This window comes from Myxine glutinosa, chromosome 7, assembly GCF_964187855.1.
Source record: "Myxine glutinosa chromosome 7, kmMyxGlut1.1, whole genome shotgun sequence".
NCBI classification, from domain to species: domain Eukaryota; kingdom Metazoa; phylum Chordata; class Myxini; order Myxiniformes; family Myxinidae; genus Myxine; species Myxine glutinosa.
This window is the reverse complement of record NC_136267.1, coordinates 49853051-49870102: the sequence shown is the minus strand read 5'-3', so window position 1 is coordinate 49870102 and position 17052 is coordinate 49853051. Positions and strand designations below refer to the sequence as shown.

The following is a 17052-nucleotide window of genomic DNA, read 5'->3' as shown; positions in this document are numbered from 1 at the left end:
TGTTAATATAATTCCACAAAGGATGTTCTGTGATATTAAGGATTTTTATTATTTAATATCTGAACAGGAGAAAGGAATTGTCGAAGTATATGTGTATTTAGAGGATTATATAATTTCATTTTACTTCCATTTTAATATGGCCTTGTAGCCTTTGAGAACAGTCTGCAGGTCTGTGTTCTCTCAAATTTGTTATTGTTTCTCCTCTGCAAAACCAGCTTGCTTTTTATCACCCTCCCCATTGTAAACTGAACACAGCAATGCTTGTCTTCCCCTCCCCTTTTGAAGTAATGACCTGCGCACAATGACAAGGAGTAAGCCTTGAGGGAATTGGTGTGGTGCTATGGGCATGTGACCAAACCCTCTGGGCAAGCTCTCAGCAGAGATGTGTATCTTTTCTGCGCTAACGTGTATATAAACGGAACGCGCTGATGATGATTTTTGAGAAAGGCCAGGCCAGTTTCGTGCCCTCCTGTTTTCCTGTGTGTGTAACGGCTCCGTAATAAAACGGCTTATATTCTCAAGGCGTTTGTCCCAAGTTCTTCTCGGACAAGTGGACATCGAGCCACGATACATGCATGGTTAATATAATCGAAAACCCCGGCATTCTTTGAGAAAGTCATACACCCGGACAACTGTTTTTTTTTGTGAATAAAGAAAACAATTCTGTTTCATTTGTTTATTCAAATTCAAAAAACTTTTTGCACATTTTCACAAGACAGCTAAGCTAAGGCACACTCGCGTGCATGCGCACACACTCACTCACACCTCCAATAACCCTTCATAAATTTAGCTTGTGACACGAGAACAGTTCTCGATCTTAACAAGCTACACATCAAACTGAGCAGCATCTCCACTTTTGCTTGAAAGCACAAAGTATCCACATTCTACCGAACTGCTCCCAACAATTACTCTGCTTGCCCCAAAACCACCGTCATTTGTAACATTTTGCATGTTGCTATATATATAATAATAAATAACCACCTTTAGAGGCCATTTTTCCCCGCAAAGCGGGGGTTGGCCTTTTTCGGGGACCGTGGTTGTTGTTGTTTTTTGGTCCCCTTTTTGAAGCAATGTTTTACGGCCGGATGCCCTTCCTGACGCCAACCCTTTTTTGTCGCCTTTTACGACAAACAGGGAATTACCAGTGAACTGGTACTCAATTAGCCGACCTCGGATGGATGACAGGCTGAGTCAACCCCCCTGGCGTTAATTCAGCGATCGACCGGGATTCAAACCCAGGATCCTAGGATCCTAAGCCGGCACCCTAGCCGCTAGCCCAACACCAGGACTTGATGCATGTTAAAATTATGTTAGCAAATAGTACATTCAATTCTGAAATCCAACATATACATAAATTGTCATTATGAATCAATTTGCAAAAAAACAACTCAAGTTTAGGTTAAACAAATGTAGATGCACACTTCGTCAATGGCAATGGCCAGATGTAAAGCAGTGCGGTAGCCTTGGCTCGGTAGCCAACAAAACCTTAAACTTAAAAACTTAACAACCCACAAAATCAGCTCAACAAATCGGGAATCACTCACTCCAAGATGTGTGAGGCTTCAGACAGAGACTAGTAAGATTAAAAGATGGTTTTGAACTCTAATCCACGACAACGCAGCTCACAATGCTTAAAATACAAACACTTAAACAACAATCGGAAATGATACAAATAAAAGCCTCGATTCGATATTCCTTCTAGTGCTACGTGAATGGAAAATATTAATATTGTTTCTAAGATTTGCAAATTTCAGCGATGTTAGTACCTTCAGCAGTGTTTTCAATACACGTCTTACTCCATACACAAAAGTGGCAAATGATTTACAATGATGCTTCATTTGGTGACGAGTCCATTCATAGCCTATGTAAGTTAAATAAGGCAAAGAGCATGATTAACGGCTGATTGCAATTCAATTGACTAGGTAATCCAAATTTTACCATGCCATTGACCGTCAAATGCAAAGAAGTAACAGCAAAGAAGAGTATGAATCGCATCAATGATGATGCATGTAAAATACAATATAGGTGCAAAAGTAATCCGTTGTTTCCTTATGGTATCTGCCAAGTTAAGTGAAAGATTATGAACAACGGTTATAATGATCGCTCATTTAGTGTTGTTTCTATTCCTGCTGTAATCGTATCTGTATACAGTACGGAGCATGTATACTGCATTGTAAAGATGATACCCAAACAACGCAGAGCTCACATTGATTTACAGAGGCTCACAGCTTCTACCTTGTTCTTTCCCATTCTGCATCTCAGAATTGATGATTACAGGTACACTTGCCACACTTGTGGCCACAATGCAATTGATCTCATCGCACGGTGACAGGTGGTCAGACATCTCGTGGCAGAGTTTTATTTTCTGATGGTTACATGGGAGAGTTGCAACAACCCTCTTCCTTACAATCAAAGAACTCCAGCTCCTGGTGACAAGACATAGTCTGCAGATGCCCACAATTCAGCATTATCCGAGTAACCTCCACGGTGCAGTCTCCACACTCATCATGACAGATTTTGAGGCACGGGTGACCACAAGGCTTTTGCAGCCTCATGCAAGGTCGGAAGCATTTCAATGGAAGACCTTCTTCAAAACACTTTATTTCCTTTTGGTGACCACAGGTTAGCATCACTTCTTTCTGGATTCTGCAAAGCTTTGTGCAAGGCTGTCTGCATCTCAAGGTACATCGATGACCACAACTCAAAATGCGACTACAAGGATGAGGACAATTATTTTTCAGCTGACTCATGAAGCATTTGAGTTCCATCTGATGACCACATGGTAATGTGAAATCCACCACCTCGAAGCAATATGGCGAGCACTTGTCCTTGCACTTGCCTTTGCATATGTGACCACATGGAAGCAATTTATCACATGGAGATGTGCACTTTTCACTGTTGTTCTGTTGGAAACACAGGACATTTTCTTTGTGACCGCATGATAGAGTGGCATTTATTGGATGTTGACATTGCTCCGTACATTTTTGTCCACACTTTTTGTCACACTTGTGCCCACAAACCAATTGACGTTCACAAGGCCACTCACAAATATATGTACTGTTCTTCTGATAACACATGACCTCCTGCTTGTGACCACATGGTAAAGTTGCATCTACCGTGACTGCACAATCCACCACACAGGTCTGTCCACATTTCTTATCACAAGCATGACCACATGGAAGGTGATGTTCACAGGGCCACTTGCAAACCTCTCCACAGTTCTTCTGATAACACTTGACATTTTGTTGATGGCCACATGGTAAAGTTGCATCTACCTTGACTGCACAATCCACCACACAGGTCTGTCCGCATTTCTTATCACAAGCATGACCACATTGAAGGTGATGTTCACAGGGCCACTTGCAAACCTCTCCACAGTTCTTCTGATAACACTTGACATTTTGTTGATGGCCACATGGTAAAGTTGCATCTACCTTGACTGCACAATCCACCACACAGGTCTGTCCGCATTTCTTATCACAAGCATGACCACACGGAAGGCGTTGTTCACAGGGCGACTTACAAAGTTCTTTGCAGTTCTTCTGATAGCACTTGACATTTTGTTGATGGCCACATGGTAAAGTCGCATCCACCTGGATTTCACAGTGAACATATTCCTCACACAGATATGGTGTTTCCATTTGCAAGCATTCCACGAATGAACAGATGGTAAAGGTATTCTGACAGCAAAGTAGCTGTTTCTCATGTCCACATGGGAGAATCCTTTGTACATATTCCTGACATTCAAATAAATTTGGATCGAAGTGACATTCCATGGTATGTACATGCCCACAGTTTGGCATCGTCTTATCAACCATCACGGTGCAGACATCACAATCCTCGTAACAGACTTTGGGGCAGGCATGGCCACAATTCTTGTGGATTCTTTGGCAAGGTTTATAGCAGCGATACTCCTCATGATTCCTGTCAAACGGATGACACCAAAGCCTGCAGACATGGCCACAGTCCAGATGAGTGTCACAAGGTAAAGAGCAACCGCCATCAGGGGCAACTTGCTCAAAGTCTGACCCTTTGCTTATCATTGCTCGACTTCTGTGTATCTGACATTGCAGTGGCAGTGATGGTTTCAGGCAGTTCTGCATTCTTAGCCCATCTAAAATACCAGCCCATATTGGAGCAGACGCAAGAAGTTTGGCGTTTCCGATGGCATAGAAACCTTTTTTGGCTCGTGACAGTGCCACGCAAATGCGATTTGAAATCTTGAGAAAACCTGTACAAGATCTTTTGTTGCTTCGCACCAATGAAAGCAGGACAATGTCATTCTCTTCACCTTGATATTTGTCGACAACGCAAACATGCACACCCTTAAATGAGTCCATTGGCATAAGTTTCTTCAGCGCAAGCAGCTGCCCAGTGTAGGTGGTTAGAATAGTGACTTGTGTAGGCTCATAGCCTTGCTTCAGAAGGTACCGGCATAACTCCACCACAAATCTGGCCTCATGCGGGTTGTTATGGCTCTTGGTGTCCTCCACACCTTTCTCTGGTTCTTCGTGTTCCACAAAAAACAGGTTCGTAGCGAGACCCTGAATAGAAATGGAGACACTTCATTGTAATTCAGTCGAGGAAAGCATTGATAAATCACATCATGCATCTCATAAGAGTTCACTCCTCATGATTACGACTTGTTTTTTTTTGTTTCATTTGCATATTTCAAATCTCACACAAGAGTATCGTACAGAGTATAACACATTCACTTACACACTATACATCAAAGTGTGTAACACAAATAAGGGCAGACAAAAAGATTGGCAAATGTTTGGATGAAGAAAATAAACTCTGTGTGAAAATAAAATAAAACTAGAACGGCACTCGAGAGAGCGCATCCCTCCGCCAGGCTCAACAGTTTATGTTTTGTATCCCACTGATAGGCCAGATCTGCATCTGGACCAGAACCAAAATCTAATGAGTTTGATCATGTCACCTAACTAATTCTTGCACATAGTTGTCACAACTGGTCCACATATTTTTGAGATATTATGCTATATATCATTTTTGGCCCCATGTCTCAATGGTGATGAATCCCTTTAAAAAACTAGAACGGCACTCAGTAGAGAGCATAACTCGCCTGGTGAACAGTTTACGTTTTGTATCTCAGAGTAGACCAGAAAATCACAATACAGAATTCATATAATGCGGAAACACTTTTCACCAGAATTGAATCGATTCTTCCTTGTCAGACACCCAACCGGTCCACCAAGTTTCATCCAAATCAGTCCACAACTTTTAAAGATATCCTGCTATGTATAGTTTTCAGCCCCATCAATGGTGAAGAATCACTTAAAAAGCCGGATCCGAATGTGGATCTTCACCAAAATCTAATCATTTCGTCCTTGTCACATACGCTACATCTCTGCCAAATTTCGTCCGAATCCTTGCACAAGTTTTTGAGATATCTAGTTCACAAACAGACAGACAGGGGTGAAAACATAACCTCCATTTGGTGGCGGAGGTAAAAATAAAAAATTCAATTATCTGGATTCGGATCTTCACAAAAATCGAACAGATTCGTTCTTGTCAGATCCCCAACACCAGTCCACCAAGTTTCATCTTAATCCGCCCATAATTATTTTGAGATATTGTGTGATATACAGTATATGGTTTTTGTCCCCATCTCTTCTCTCTATGGTGAAGAATCACTCCAAAAAAATTCTCATATCCGGATCCAGATCTTCATCAAAATCTAATCATTTTGTCCTGGTCACACACCCAAACTCTCCACCAAATTTGGTCTGAGTCCATCCAAAACAATTTGAGATATCCTGTTCACAGACAGGTGAAAACTTCGGTGGTGTATGTAATAAATAATACACTTATTCTATTTCTTTGTTTGTCTTTCTGACAATCATCTCTTAAATTAATACACACTCGAACCCCGACATTCACGGGGGATACGTTGCTGGAAAATGCTGCGAAAGTTGGAACATAGAATGTGGGGGCATTGTTTAAATATATAAAGAGGGGATAGGTTCCGGGCATTTAAAAATTCACAAAATCAAAAATCCGCGAATGTCGGGGCAAAATCCGCGAATGTCGCCGGAAATCGGCGAATGTCACCGGAAATCGGCGAACGTCGACGAAAATCCGCGAACGTCGACGAAAATCCGCGAACGTCGACGAAAATCCGCGAACGTCGACGAAAATCCGCGAACGTCGACGAAAATCCGCGAACGTCGACGAAAATCCGCGAACGTCGACGAAAATCCGCGAACGTCGACGAAAATCCGCGAACGTCGACGAAAATCCGCGAACGTCGACGAAAATCCGCGAACGTCGACGAAAATCCGCGAACGTCGACGAAAATCCGCGAACGTCGACGAAAATCCGCGAACGTCGACGAAAATCCGCGAACGTCGACAAAAATCCGCGAACGTCGCCAAAAATCCGCGAACGTCGGCAAAAATCCGCGGACGTGGACAAAAATCCGTGAACGTGGACAAAAATCCGCGAATGTGGACAAAAATCCGCGAATGTGGACAAAAATCCGCGAATGTCGACAAAAATCCGCGAATGTCGACAAAAATCCGCGAATGTCAGCAAAAATCCGCAAATGTCGACGCAAATCCACGAATGTCGACGGAAATCCGCGAATGTTGACGAAAATCCACGAATGTCGACGAAAATCCATGAATGTCAATGAAAATCGACGAATGTCGATGAAAATCCCGTGAATATCGGGACATTGTTTCAGTGGGGAAAAGGGAGATGGCTAATTACACTAATACAGGGTGAGTCAAAAGTAGCGCCCGATTTCTGTTTATATATATATATATATAAACAGTCTGTTCCGATAACATGTACTTATCTCACACATTACTCAGGCATTGTATTAAAACTGTTTTCCAAATCGTTAAGCAAATTGAGTTGCATATAAAGTACCTTGATGTTTTCAAACTTGCTCACAGAAGGATGATTGTTCAGCTGCTTGTAAATATGTGGAACAATCAGCGTTGCAATTTCTGGCCTCATGCGATGCTGAAAAATAATCATAATTACATAAATTTATACAGATGCATAAGTGCCGATTAAAGATTACAGCAAGTTATATTTTAGATGCACAGTGACGTCATTGACTTCATCCTAACGGTTGCTATTTACGGCTGAAGACAGCCCTTCACACGTGAGTTTTTTTTTAAAAGGCTTCTGGGTGTTACATGAAAGTATCTCCACGTCGAATTTGAAGAGTATTTTTGGTGTCTGTACCGTTGAGGCTCGTAAAAGAAATCAGACAATCAGAAATTGACGATGTCGGAACTGGCAATTGGAACGAGCCAATATCGGCTGTTTTTCGGTAATATTGTTGCAAATATGGAATTTGGCCTCCATATCCGCTTGTAAATATTCCCCTATTTCCCCAATACTCCCCAACTGTCCCCAATCCCCCATTCCCTAGTCCCATTGTCTGTAAACAACACTCTGTAGAACCGACCTTCCCCTTTTTTTCCCCCATTAAATGTCGTGCCCAGGTCCACCGCATCTCACGTAGACAACTTTCGGACATCTTGCTAGTTATTCTTAGTCTATGTCAGTTAAGGACTCGTTTCCATTAATTCTGACTCTTCGTTGCACCAGAATGTGATTATATGGCACCAGTAGTGAGTTTAGGACCTTCCCATACCTCCTCCCATCTTCTTCCCCAAACAACAACAACAACAACAACTACAGCTACAACAACAACTACAACCACGGCGCGCGGGGGGAGTGTGCGTCCTCCCACCGGCTCGGTTAGCCGCCATGACCATGCGCTCCACGGGGTTACCACGAAGGGGCTCCCTGTCAGCCCCTCGTCAAGGGCGGAGCCGGTAACCCCCCCGCACGCACCCAATGAGAAGCAACGAGCCGATTCCATCTGGGGCGGAGCTAACGAGCCGAGGGTGTGTCACTCCCCGCCGGATATACGCAGCCACTTGCCGGATGTGAGGTCAGATGCGCCCCGAGCTTGAAGAGGAAGAACCAGTCGTGACCTCCGAGCGCTGTGACCTCCCTGCATCTACTGGACCGTACTGTACCCTGTCCTTGAGCCAAGAGTGCACCTTGAGCCATCGATACCCGCCTTTCCTTGCCATCAATCCCCGTGTGAGTCAGCCTTGTCCCGTTTATCTGTCGTCTGTTGGGGTTAATATAAGTGTGTCTAAGTGCCTGTCTTTCTATGATGTCCCTCTTGTAGTTGTAATCTAACCTTCCGCCTAAATATAACCTCCTCCGGAGGTCTTGAGAACTGAACCCCTGGTGTCGTGTCATTTTAATCCAGCCGTTGTGTCATTTTCCTCAATTGACCTAGCGTAGCGCGACTAGTCAACGTTCGAGTATAATCGGGTAACTTGTGCAGACGTGGTCATACCAAACCGCTCGGTAAACTAACATCCACCACCGCGTCTGTAACAATTGGTGTCGAGGAGTGGAATTCGAACCCGGGACTAAATTTATTAGGCCCAAATTTGTAGTAGAATCGATTCGGAGCGCGTTTCCCGCGCGTTATTAGGCCCAAATTTGTAGTAGAATCGATTCGGAGCGCGTTTCCCGCGCGTTATTAGGCCCAAATTTGTAGTAGAATCGATTCGGAGTGCGTTTCCCGCGCGTTATTAGGCCCAAATTTGTAGTAGAATCGATTCGGAGCGCGTTTCCCGCGCGTTATTAGGCCCAAATTTGTAGTAGAATCGATTCGGAGCGCGTTTCCCGCGCGTTATTAGGCCCAAATTTGTAGTAGAATCGATTCGGAGCGCGTTTCCCGCGCGAAATTATAACGGTGAAATTTGATTTTGTTATACGGAAATAAAAACCCGAATTTTGAAAGTCGCGCTATGGCAGACCAAGACAGCTGGGGTCCGGTAGTGGAGAGTGAGGCAGGGTCGATCCAGGACCAAATTGAGGGACAAGAGGAGAGCGAAGCAGTGAGGGTAGCAGATTCGCAAAATAGCGTCGTCACGCACGAGGTAACGGGCGCGCGAAATGGCGCCTCGCACATAGCTACGGCGGCCGCACCCGCTGCACAAGTGGGAGGGATGGCCCAAATGCAGGCCCTCATGGAGCAATTTATGGCGCAAATGCAGGCGTCCCTCAACCTGCAGAAGGACGATATGAGGGCTAATAGTGAGCAAATGAGGGCTGATAGTGAGCGATTGGGTGAGCGATTGGAGGGCCAAATGGGGGTTATGGGGAACTGGATGGATGCTCAGAGTGAGCAATTGGGGGTAATGAGGGACGAAGCGAGGGGTACCGGTGAGGGGTTAGACAATAATTTTAAGGGATTAGACAAGAAATTTGGGAAATTAGACAATAGATTAGGGGAAATACAGGAGGGGTTAACGGGGGTAGAAAATAGAATGGCTGCCCAGGAGAATCAGATAGAGGGAGTGAAAAATGGGTTAGAGGGGTTAGAAAACAGGATGGAAGGCAAATTGAGGGACATGAGGGACCAAGCAGAAAGGGAAGTTAACCAAATGGGGCAGCAGATAGAGGGGGTCAGAATGGGGGTAGAAACCAAACTGGATGCTCACAGGGAGGAAATGGAGCAGATGAGGGTGGCATCTGGGCAGGAGATGCAAGTGATGGGAGAGGAGATCAGAAGAGGAGTGAGTGAGGAGGTCGGAGGAGTGCGCGAGGAGGTGAGGCACTGTAAGGAGCGCATGGAGACGGAGGTGAGAAAGGGGACTGTAAAACTGCAAGGGGGTATAGAGGAGTTGACGCTGGGAGTAGAGCAACTGACAGTGGGACAAAAGGAGTTGGGGGACCAGGTAAAGAAGAACACAGCGGTAATAGAGGGTTTAAAATCGACACAGAAGGAGATGAAAAAGGACGTAGGGGTAATTAAAAAAGAGTGTCAGACGGTACATGAGGACCTGACGAGGAAAATGGACAAGGTGGTAGAGGTGATGGAGGTTAAAGAACGGGAGGTGCGGGAGCACATAGAAAAAAATAGAGTGGAGTTAGAGGAAGAACTTAAAGGGGCGCACGAAGAGATGAAGGAGGTGAAGCAGAAATTAGAAAAAGTGGAAGAAGGGATGAGCGAAATTAAGAAGCGACGGAGAGAGGATAAGAAAGAGATAAAAGAGGAGATAAAAGAATTGGTCCAAAGTCTGTGTTTGGATCGTGATGATGTGCTCATTAACCGGATGAGGGATTCGCAGGTGATGGAGGAGAAGCGAAGAGGAAGAGGACCCGGTGTAAGTGGTGACCAATATGGTCGTGCGTATGATGCGCCAGGGGATTTAAGAAGCTTGGGGGTCGAGATGGACCCGGGTGTTTGTGAGAGGCCGTGGGTGAAGTGTGCGACAGGTCTGGTGTGCGAAAGAGGAGGTGTGCAAGAAAGTCCGACTCTGGGGTGTGTGAGGAAAAAGTGCGTGCCAAGGAGTGAGGGTGCTGGCGAGAGTGAGTCGGTCGTAGCGCGTGTGCGAGGGAGCACATGGAAGCGTGGTGTGGTGAGTGTTACAGAGGGTGTGACGGGAGAGTGTGCGTGAGAAAGGTGTGTGACAGACAGGTGCATGGGGAAAGAGTGCGCTGTCAAAGGCAAGGAAGAATGCACACCTGTGGTGAGTGTTACAGAGGGTGTAACGGGAGAGTGTGCGCGAGAAAGGTGTGTAACGGACGGGTGCATGAGGAAAGAGTGCGCTGTCAAGAGTAAGGGTGAGTGCGCTGTCAAGAATGGAGGTGAGAGTAGTGAGATTGACAAGGAGAGTGAGTTGGTTGTGACAGGTGAGCGAGGATGTACACCTGGGATGGAAGGATGCACACCTGGAATGGTAGAGCGTGAGTGGGAATGCACGCTGGAGTTGGTGGTGAGGCACGTGGTTGGGTGTGCGAATGAGAGCACACCTGTGATTGTCACAGAGGAGGTGACAGAGGAGGGGGCGCGAAGCGGTGTATTGGTGAGGTGTGCGAGCAACGAATGTGTGCCAAAGTGTTCGGTGGTCAGGTGTGTGACCAAGGCTGTGAGTGGAATGGGTGTACCTGGGTGTGTAAGGAAAGGTACGAGGAGCATGGGCACAGCTGGATGTGTGAGCAAGGAACGGGCTGCGGGGTGTAAGCGTCCAGGTGAAGCATCGACGTTAGACGGGGTAGAGTTTAGAACGACTTATAGCCGAATCGGGCCCTCGGTGCGTGCTGGGCCTCGCTTTGAACGGCCGCGTCCGTGCTCCACAAGGCGGAGCTGGCAGCCCGATAGGAAGGGTCGTCATGGCGACCACTTCTTGGTGAGACGTGCCGGCAGGTCGAGATCGGGCAATTGGATGGCTCCACGCCGAGGGGGTGCGTGGGATCTCGGCCCGGGTAAGCCCCCGTCCCTGCACCGAGTGCCGGACGCATCCAGCCGCTGGCACAGAACAACCCGCATTCATGGCTTGGCTTTACGAAGCCGGGCTTTGGACAGGGATTGGCGCACCGAGAGGTATTAGTGAGTAGACTGGGTGATGAGGTTAGTGTTTTGGACCCAAAATTAGAGAAAAACAAAATTTGATGATTGGCAAGGGATTGGCAGTAGTGATTGGCAGATGATGGGTAGTGATTGGCAAATTTTTAATTTGTTGAAATTTGATGTGCAAAATTGGTAGTGAGCGATGGGCCCGGTGGGTAAGGGGGGGCATCCCTGCCACCCTTCCCATGGTGGGGCAAAGGAGCTATAGTTTATGGGGTGTATGGCAGTGAAAACTAGCCTGGGTGGGTTAGGTTATATTGATAGGGCCCTAGAAGATGACATTAGGTGACGTTAAGATTAGTTAGTGACTGATACCTGTAGTGGGGACGCAGGTAGATTAGTATGGATGATAATGACGAGGGAGCGCAATAGTTTAAAGGGATGACTGGGAAGCGCAAGTTTCAGAGGGGAGTAGTTAGCTGAGATGATGCCGTGTGTGTGAGGATTGAACAGGTGAGAATTGAACAGGTGTGATTGCACAGGTGTGCAACTGGACAGGTGTGTGGAGCAGTGTGTGAGTAATGAGTGTTGTGGATCAGCGCGAATGCGCTTCGGGAGAGAAGGGTGCAGGTGGCACCAGGTGTGAGAGCACAGGTGTGCAGGTACAGGTGTGTGGAGAGAGTTGGAGTAAGTGGTACGGAGTGGTGTGCATGGTGCGAAGGTGTGGATGGGGGAAGAGTGGACCCCATCACGGATACCCGGGGCGGGTAGTGTAAGTGTTAGGTAGAGGGTACAGGTAAATTGTGGTTGGATATTGGCATCTGTGGTGCGGGTGACAGAATGGTGTTGTGGATGGGTGCATTCGTGTTGTGGAAATGGCTGGGCGTGTAGCCTGTTAGTGTGTGTAGTTGGTTGGGCACTCCACCACTGTGAGGATGTCGGCCAGGTGAGGCCGCAGGTGGGCTCTGGGAGCCGGTAGTTATGAGTGGGTGCCTGAGGATCCCGGGTGTGGATCGGGTAGCCCAGTGCCAGAGAGGGCACCGAGTGGGGAGAGCGCCAGAGGGCCTTCCCCAGGTAGTTAGGTTAGGGTAAGGAGCAGGTAAGCTCGGAGGCAACTGCAGTGGTGGAGGTGTGCAGGTGGGTAGACCCACTGGGAGAGGTACACGCCACAGCCCAGAAATTGTGCGAGGGCACCGGGAGATGAATCGGGGGAGTGAGACCCCAAATTGAAAAGCACCACAGTTTGGCCAATGGGAATTGGTTTTTAGAACCCATAGTGTAAGAGGGCCAATGGTTTGGCCGGAGAAAGACCCCGGGTAGTGTAAAGTTGTTAAAGTCATTTAGGAAATAGTTAGGATTGATGAACCTGTCGCACCATACGCAGCCACTTACCTGTGGTGATGATGATGACTCCACACCTGTGTTTTCTTTGTTCTGTGTGCAGGAAGCAAGGACTGCTGTTGGATTTGTGAGACGCATCACGACGTGGATGAGACATTGGGGTGATTCCATCTCTCCCTCCCTAGGAGGGACTGATGATGAATTGGAGATGGCAAATTTTGATGAGAGTTGAAAATGGCAAATTTGATTGGTTAGGAGGGAGAGAAGACGAATTTGGTATATGGGAGGAACGGGGAAGACAGTAGGGATGTTTGTTGCTTTGTAAAGTAGATGTTTATGGGTAGTGTTGTGTTTTGTGGATACAGTAAGGGGTAAGGGAGGGGCCATGTAGGTTACCTGGTGGGGGGGGGGGCGTACGATAGGAACGTACCTGTCTCACCTGGTTCCCATGTGCCCCCAGTGTGCATCATCTTGTATTGCGTGCACTTTTGCGCCCTTACCACCTTACTCACTTGTCTGCTTCTTTTGTCTCCCACCTCCGAGGATCTGGCTTTGGGGTAGAGAGAGAGGAGAGAGAGGTGCTGGCTACGCAGTTGTGGGCCTGCACTTTCGCTGCTTGCTGCTTGGATCGATACACCATATGGACCGCAATGTTTGTGGCCACCCACAATGGACCGCAGTTCTTTTGCGGCCAAGCACCACCCGTGGAAGGACCTATGGGTCAACGTGGCACCGATGCCAAACAGGTGAACCACTCTTAGTTGGCCCCCTGGCGGCCACAATACAGAAATGGACGCGGTTGGCGCCTTTCTTGATTTTTTAAAGAAGTAAGAAGGCCAAGTGCACCACATGAAGGCAAGACCAGCGGCAGAACATCGGCCGGCTGCGACACCACCGGTAATTTATAAACACTTTATTGGTGCACCGGATGGTGCTCACTGTGTTATGGGGTGGTGCTTTTCATGCTGGGAAAGGGTGCTCTGCACGTTATTAAAGGCCGTAGGCCACAGAGCACTCGTGGGTTGGTGTATCGATGCTGGCATGCGTGCTCTCTCTCTGCATAACATCTGCATGTGTTCCTCCAAAAACAGGTCCTGGATCGTAGTGTAAATAGCAGCGTAGTCTTGTAAATAATGCTCCCTACCGGCTGTATGTTTAGTTTGCGAATTCTTTCCGCAATTCGGTTATCCTGTGGGTGTGTTTCTGAGAGGAGAAGGGTGCAACGTCGCAGGGGGACATATTTACTCATTTGTGAATATCTGTAAAACTGTCGCACTCAGGGTAGAGTTAATAGTAGAGGGAACTACATCTGAGTGCCACACTAAAATAGGTAAAAATTTATCGGGTCGGGACGCCCCGAGGGTAGAGAAGGGTGCAATGTTGCGAATATGGAATTTGGCCTCCATATCCGCTTGTAAATATTCCCCTATTTCCCCAATACTCCCCAACTGTCCCCAATCCCCCATTCCCTAGTCCCATTGTCTGTAAACAACACTCTGTAGAACCGACCTTCCCCTTTTTTTCCCCCATTAAATGTCGTGCCCAGGTCCACCGCATCTCACGTAGACAACTTTCGGACATCTTGCTAGTTATTCTTAGTCTATGTCAGTTAAGGACTCGTTTCCATTAATTCTGACTCTTCTTTGCACCAGAATGTGATTATATGGCACCAGTAGTGAGTTTAGGACCTTCCCATACCTCCTCCCATCTTCTTCCCCAAACAACAACAACAACAACAACTACAGCTACAACAACAACTACAACCACGGCGCGCGGGGGGAGTGTGCGTCCTCCCACCGGCTCGGTTAGCCGCCATGACCATGCGCTCCACGGGGTTACCACGAAGGGGCTCCCTGTCAGCCCCTCGTCAAGGGCGGAGCCGGTAACCCCCCCGCACGCACCCAATGAGAAGCAACGAGCCGATTCCATCTGGGGCGGAGCTAACGAGCCGAGGGTGTGTCACTCCCCGCCGGATATACGCAGCCACTTGCCGGATGTGAGGTCAGATGCGCCCCGAGCTTGAAGAGGAAGAACCAGTCGTGACCTCCGAGCGCTGTGACCTCCCTGCATCTACTGGACCGTACTGTACCCTGTCCTTGAGCCAAGAGTGCACCTTGAGCCATCGATACCCGCCTTTCCTTGCCATCAATCCCCGTGTGAGTCAGCCTTGTCCCGTTTATCTGTCGTCTGTTGGGGTTAATATAAGTGTGTCTAAGTGCCTGTCTTTCTATGATGTCCCTCTTGTAGTTGTAATCTAACCTTCCGCCTTAATATAACCTCCTCCGGAGGTCTTGAGAACTGAACCCCTGGTGTCGTGTCATTTTAATCCAGCCGTTGTGTCATTTTCCTCAATTGACCTAGCGTAGCGCGACTAGTCAACGTTCGAGTATAATCGGGTAACTTCTTCAGACGTGGTCATACCAAACCGCTCGGTAAACTAACATCCACCACCGCGTCTGTAACAATATATACCGGCAGATTTTTATTTTTTTGTATACAAGATCGAGGCTCATGAAAGAGCCAACATTAATCACACAAAAAGTCAAACCGACACATAAAACACAAAATAAGGGGAGCGGTAGACAAGATTGGGAGAGAGGGGGAAGGACACAAAACAACATTTGAGAGCAGGGGCATCGAGAGAACTGTGGCAAGGAGAGGGCTTGGGGGGAGGTGGGAGAGGTATAAAACATATGGACACTGCAAGGACTTCCACGAAAGCAGTTCGAATTTCAAAAAAGTGTATCTGGGGTGAATTAGCGGGGGTAGAAAAGATCAAGGTTTTGGATGGGGGAAGATAAGAGATGGTGGTGAACAGCTGTTTTAAAGACCTGGAGGGAGGAGTGGGATTGAAGGGAGTGGGGGAGTTTGTCCCAGAGGCAGGAGAAAAGGGGAATGAAAGAGTGAAGGTGAGCAGAGAGCCTAGATTTTGGCAGTTTAACCATAAGAGGGTTGCTGGCAGATCTTGTACGACCTGTAGGAATATTTGGGGGACAGAGCATAGAGAGAGCTGGGGGAGCAAGGCCGGAGAGGAGTTGATAGAGACAGAAAGACCACCAACCTGCCTGCGGTGAGTGAAAGGCCCTCGGAGTTAGCTTCATCGCAGGAGATTCCAATGATTCTGAAAGCTTTGGTTTCAACACCGTGAGGCCGAGCTAGGTGTGAGGCAGGAGCACCGGCCCAGAGGAGAGAACAGTATTCCATTGAGCTGCGGATGAAAGCCTTGTATGTGGTGAGGAGCTCAGGTGTGCCAAGGAAGGACTTCGCACGACAGAGGATGCCCAGTCGGCGACTGGCTTTGGAGGCCAGCTTGGAAATGTGGTTTTCCCAAGAAAGATCATGGCAGATAGTGAGACCCAAAAGCTTGGGCGACAGAACTTCTTGGAGAGGATTGTTGAGAAAGTAGATGGGAGGGTTGTCCAGTCGATCTTTTTGAAGAGACATAGTAAGAGTGTGAGATTTGTCAGGATTGAAAGACATGTTCCACTTGTTTGACCAGTCTGTGATTTTGTCCAGGTCTGCAGAGAGTGAGGAGGCTGCAGACTGCTGATCTGAGGGATGAGGAATGGAGCGGCAGAGAGTGGAGTCATCAGCAAAGAGATAGAGAGGATTTTCCATAGTCGGTGAGATCATTGATGAAGACCAGAAAAAGCACAGGGCCCAGAACACAACCTTGGGGAAATCCAGCCAGAACAGGCAGGGGAGATGAGAGAAATCCATTCAGGGCCACACATTGACTACGACCAGAGAGGAAGTCCGCAAGCCATGCGTGGAGATTTTCATGGACACCATAGGAGGAGAGTTTGGTGAGCAGAGCTGGGTGCCAGACCGTATCGAAGGCACGTGATATGTCAAGGGAGACAGCTCTGATTTCCTGTTTGACATTGAGGACCTCCATGCATTGTTGAGACAGCAGAAGCAACATGTCCATAGTAGAATGACCTTCTTGATGTGTATACAAGTTTCGAACTTCTTTCGTGGAAGTCCTTGCAGTGTCCATATGTTTTATACCTCTCCCACCTCCCCCCAGTTCATTCTTGAGTGTGGAGAGATAGTGCTACCTGCCACTCCTGAGGGTAGACACACTTGTTCCGAGCTTGGTGGAAGGAACTGAGATTGCCTTCAGTTGGATTTGCCTTCCAAGAGGCAAAGGCAAGTTGTTTCAGGGCAACTGCCTCACCACAAGATTCAGCGTACCATGGACGGTAGGAAGGGTATGACAACTGAAGACGAGATGGGATAAATCTGTGCATGAGAGAGAGAGCAGTTTGCTTTGGAAGAATTCCCAGGAAGAATTGATGTCAGAGGCAGTAGAGATGGGAGACCAGTCCAGATGATTGATG

At 47.4% G+C, this 17052-nt stretch overlaps 1 protein-coding gene across 1 annotated transcript in view; it reads right to left on the bottom strand.

The window, feature by feature from the left end:
• Positions 1-661: 661 nt before the first annotated feature.
• Positions 662-17052, bottom strand: part of LOC137430743 (NFX1-type zinc finger-containing protein 1-like) — a 207167-nt gene continuing 190776 nt past the window's right edge. Inside the window, exons 15-16 of the mRNA XM_068121518.2 lie at positions 6898-6993; positions 662-4544 (exon numbers count right to left, since the gene is read on the bottom strand). Of these exons, the coding sequence (XP_067977619.2) occupies positions 2373-4544; positions 6898-6993 (2268 nt within the window). The 3' untranslated portion in view covers positions 662-2372. The remainder of the gene's footprint in view (positions 4545-6897; positions 6994-17052) is intronic.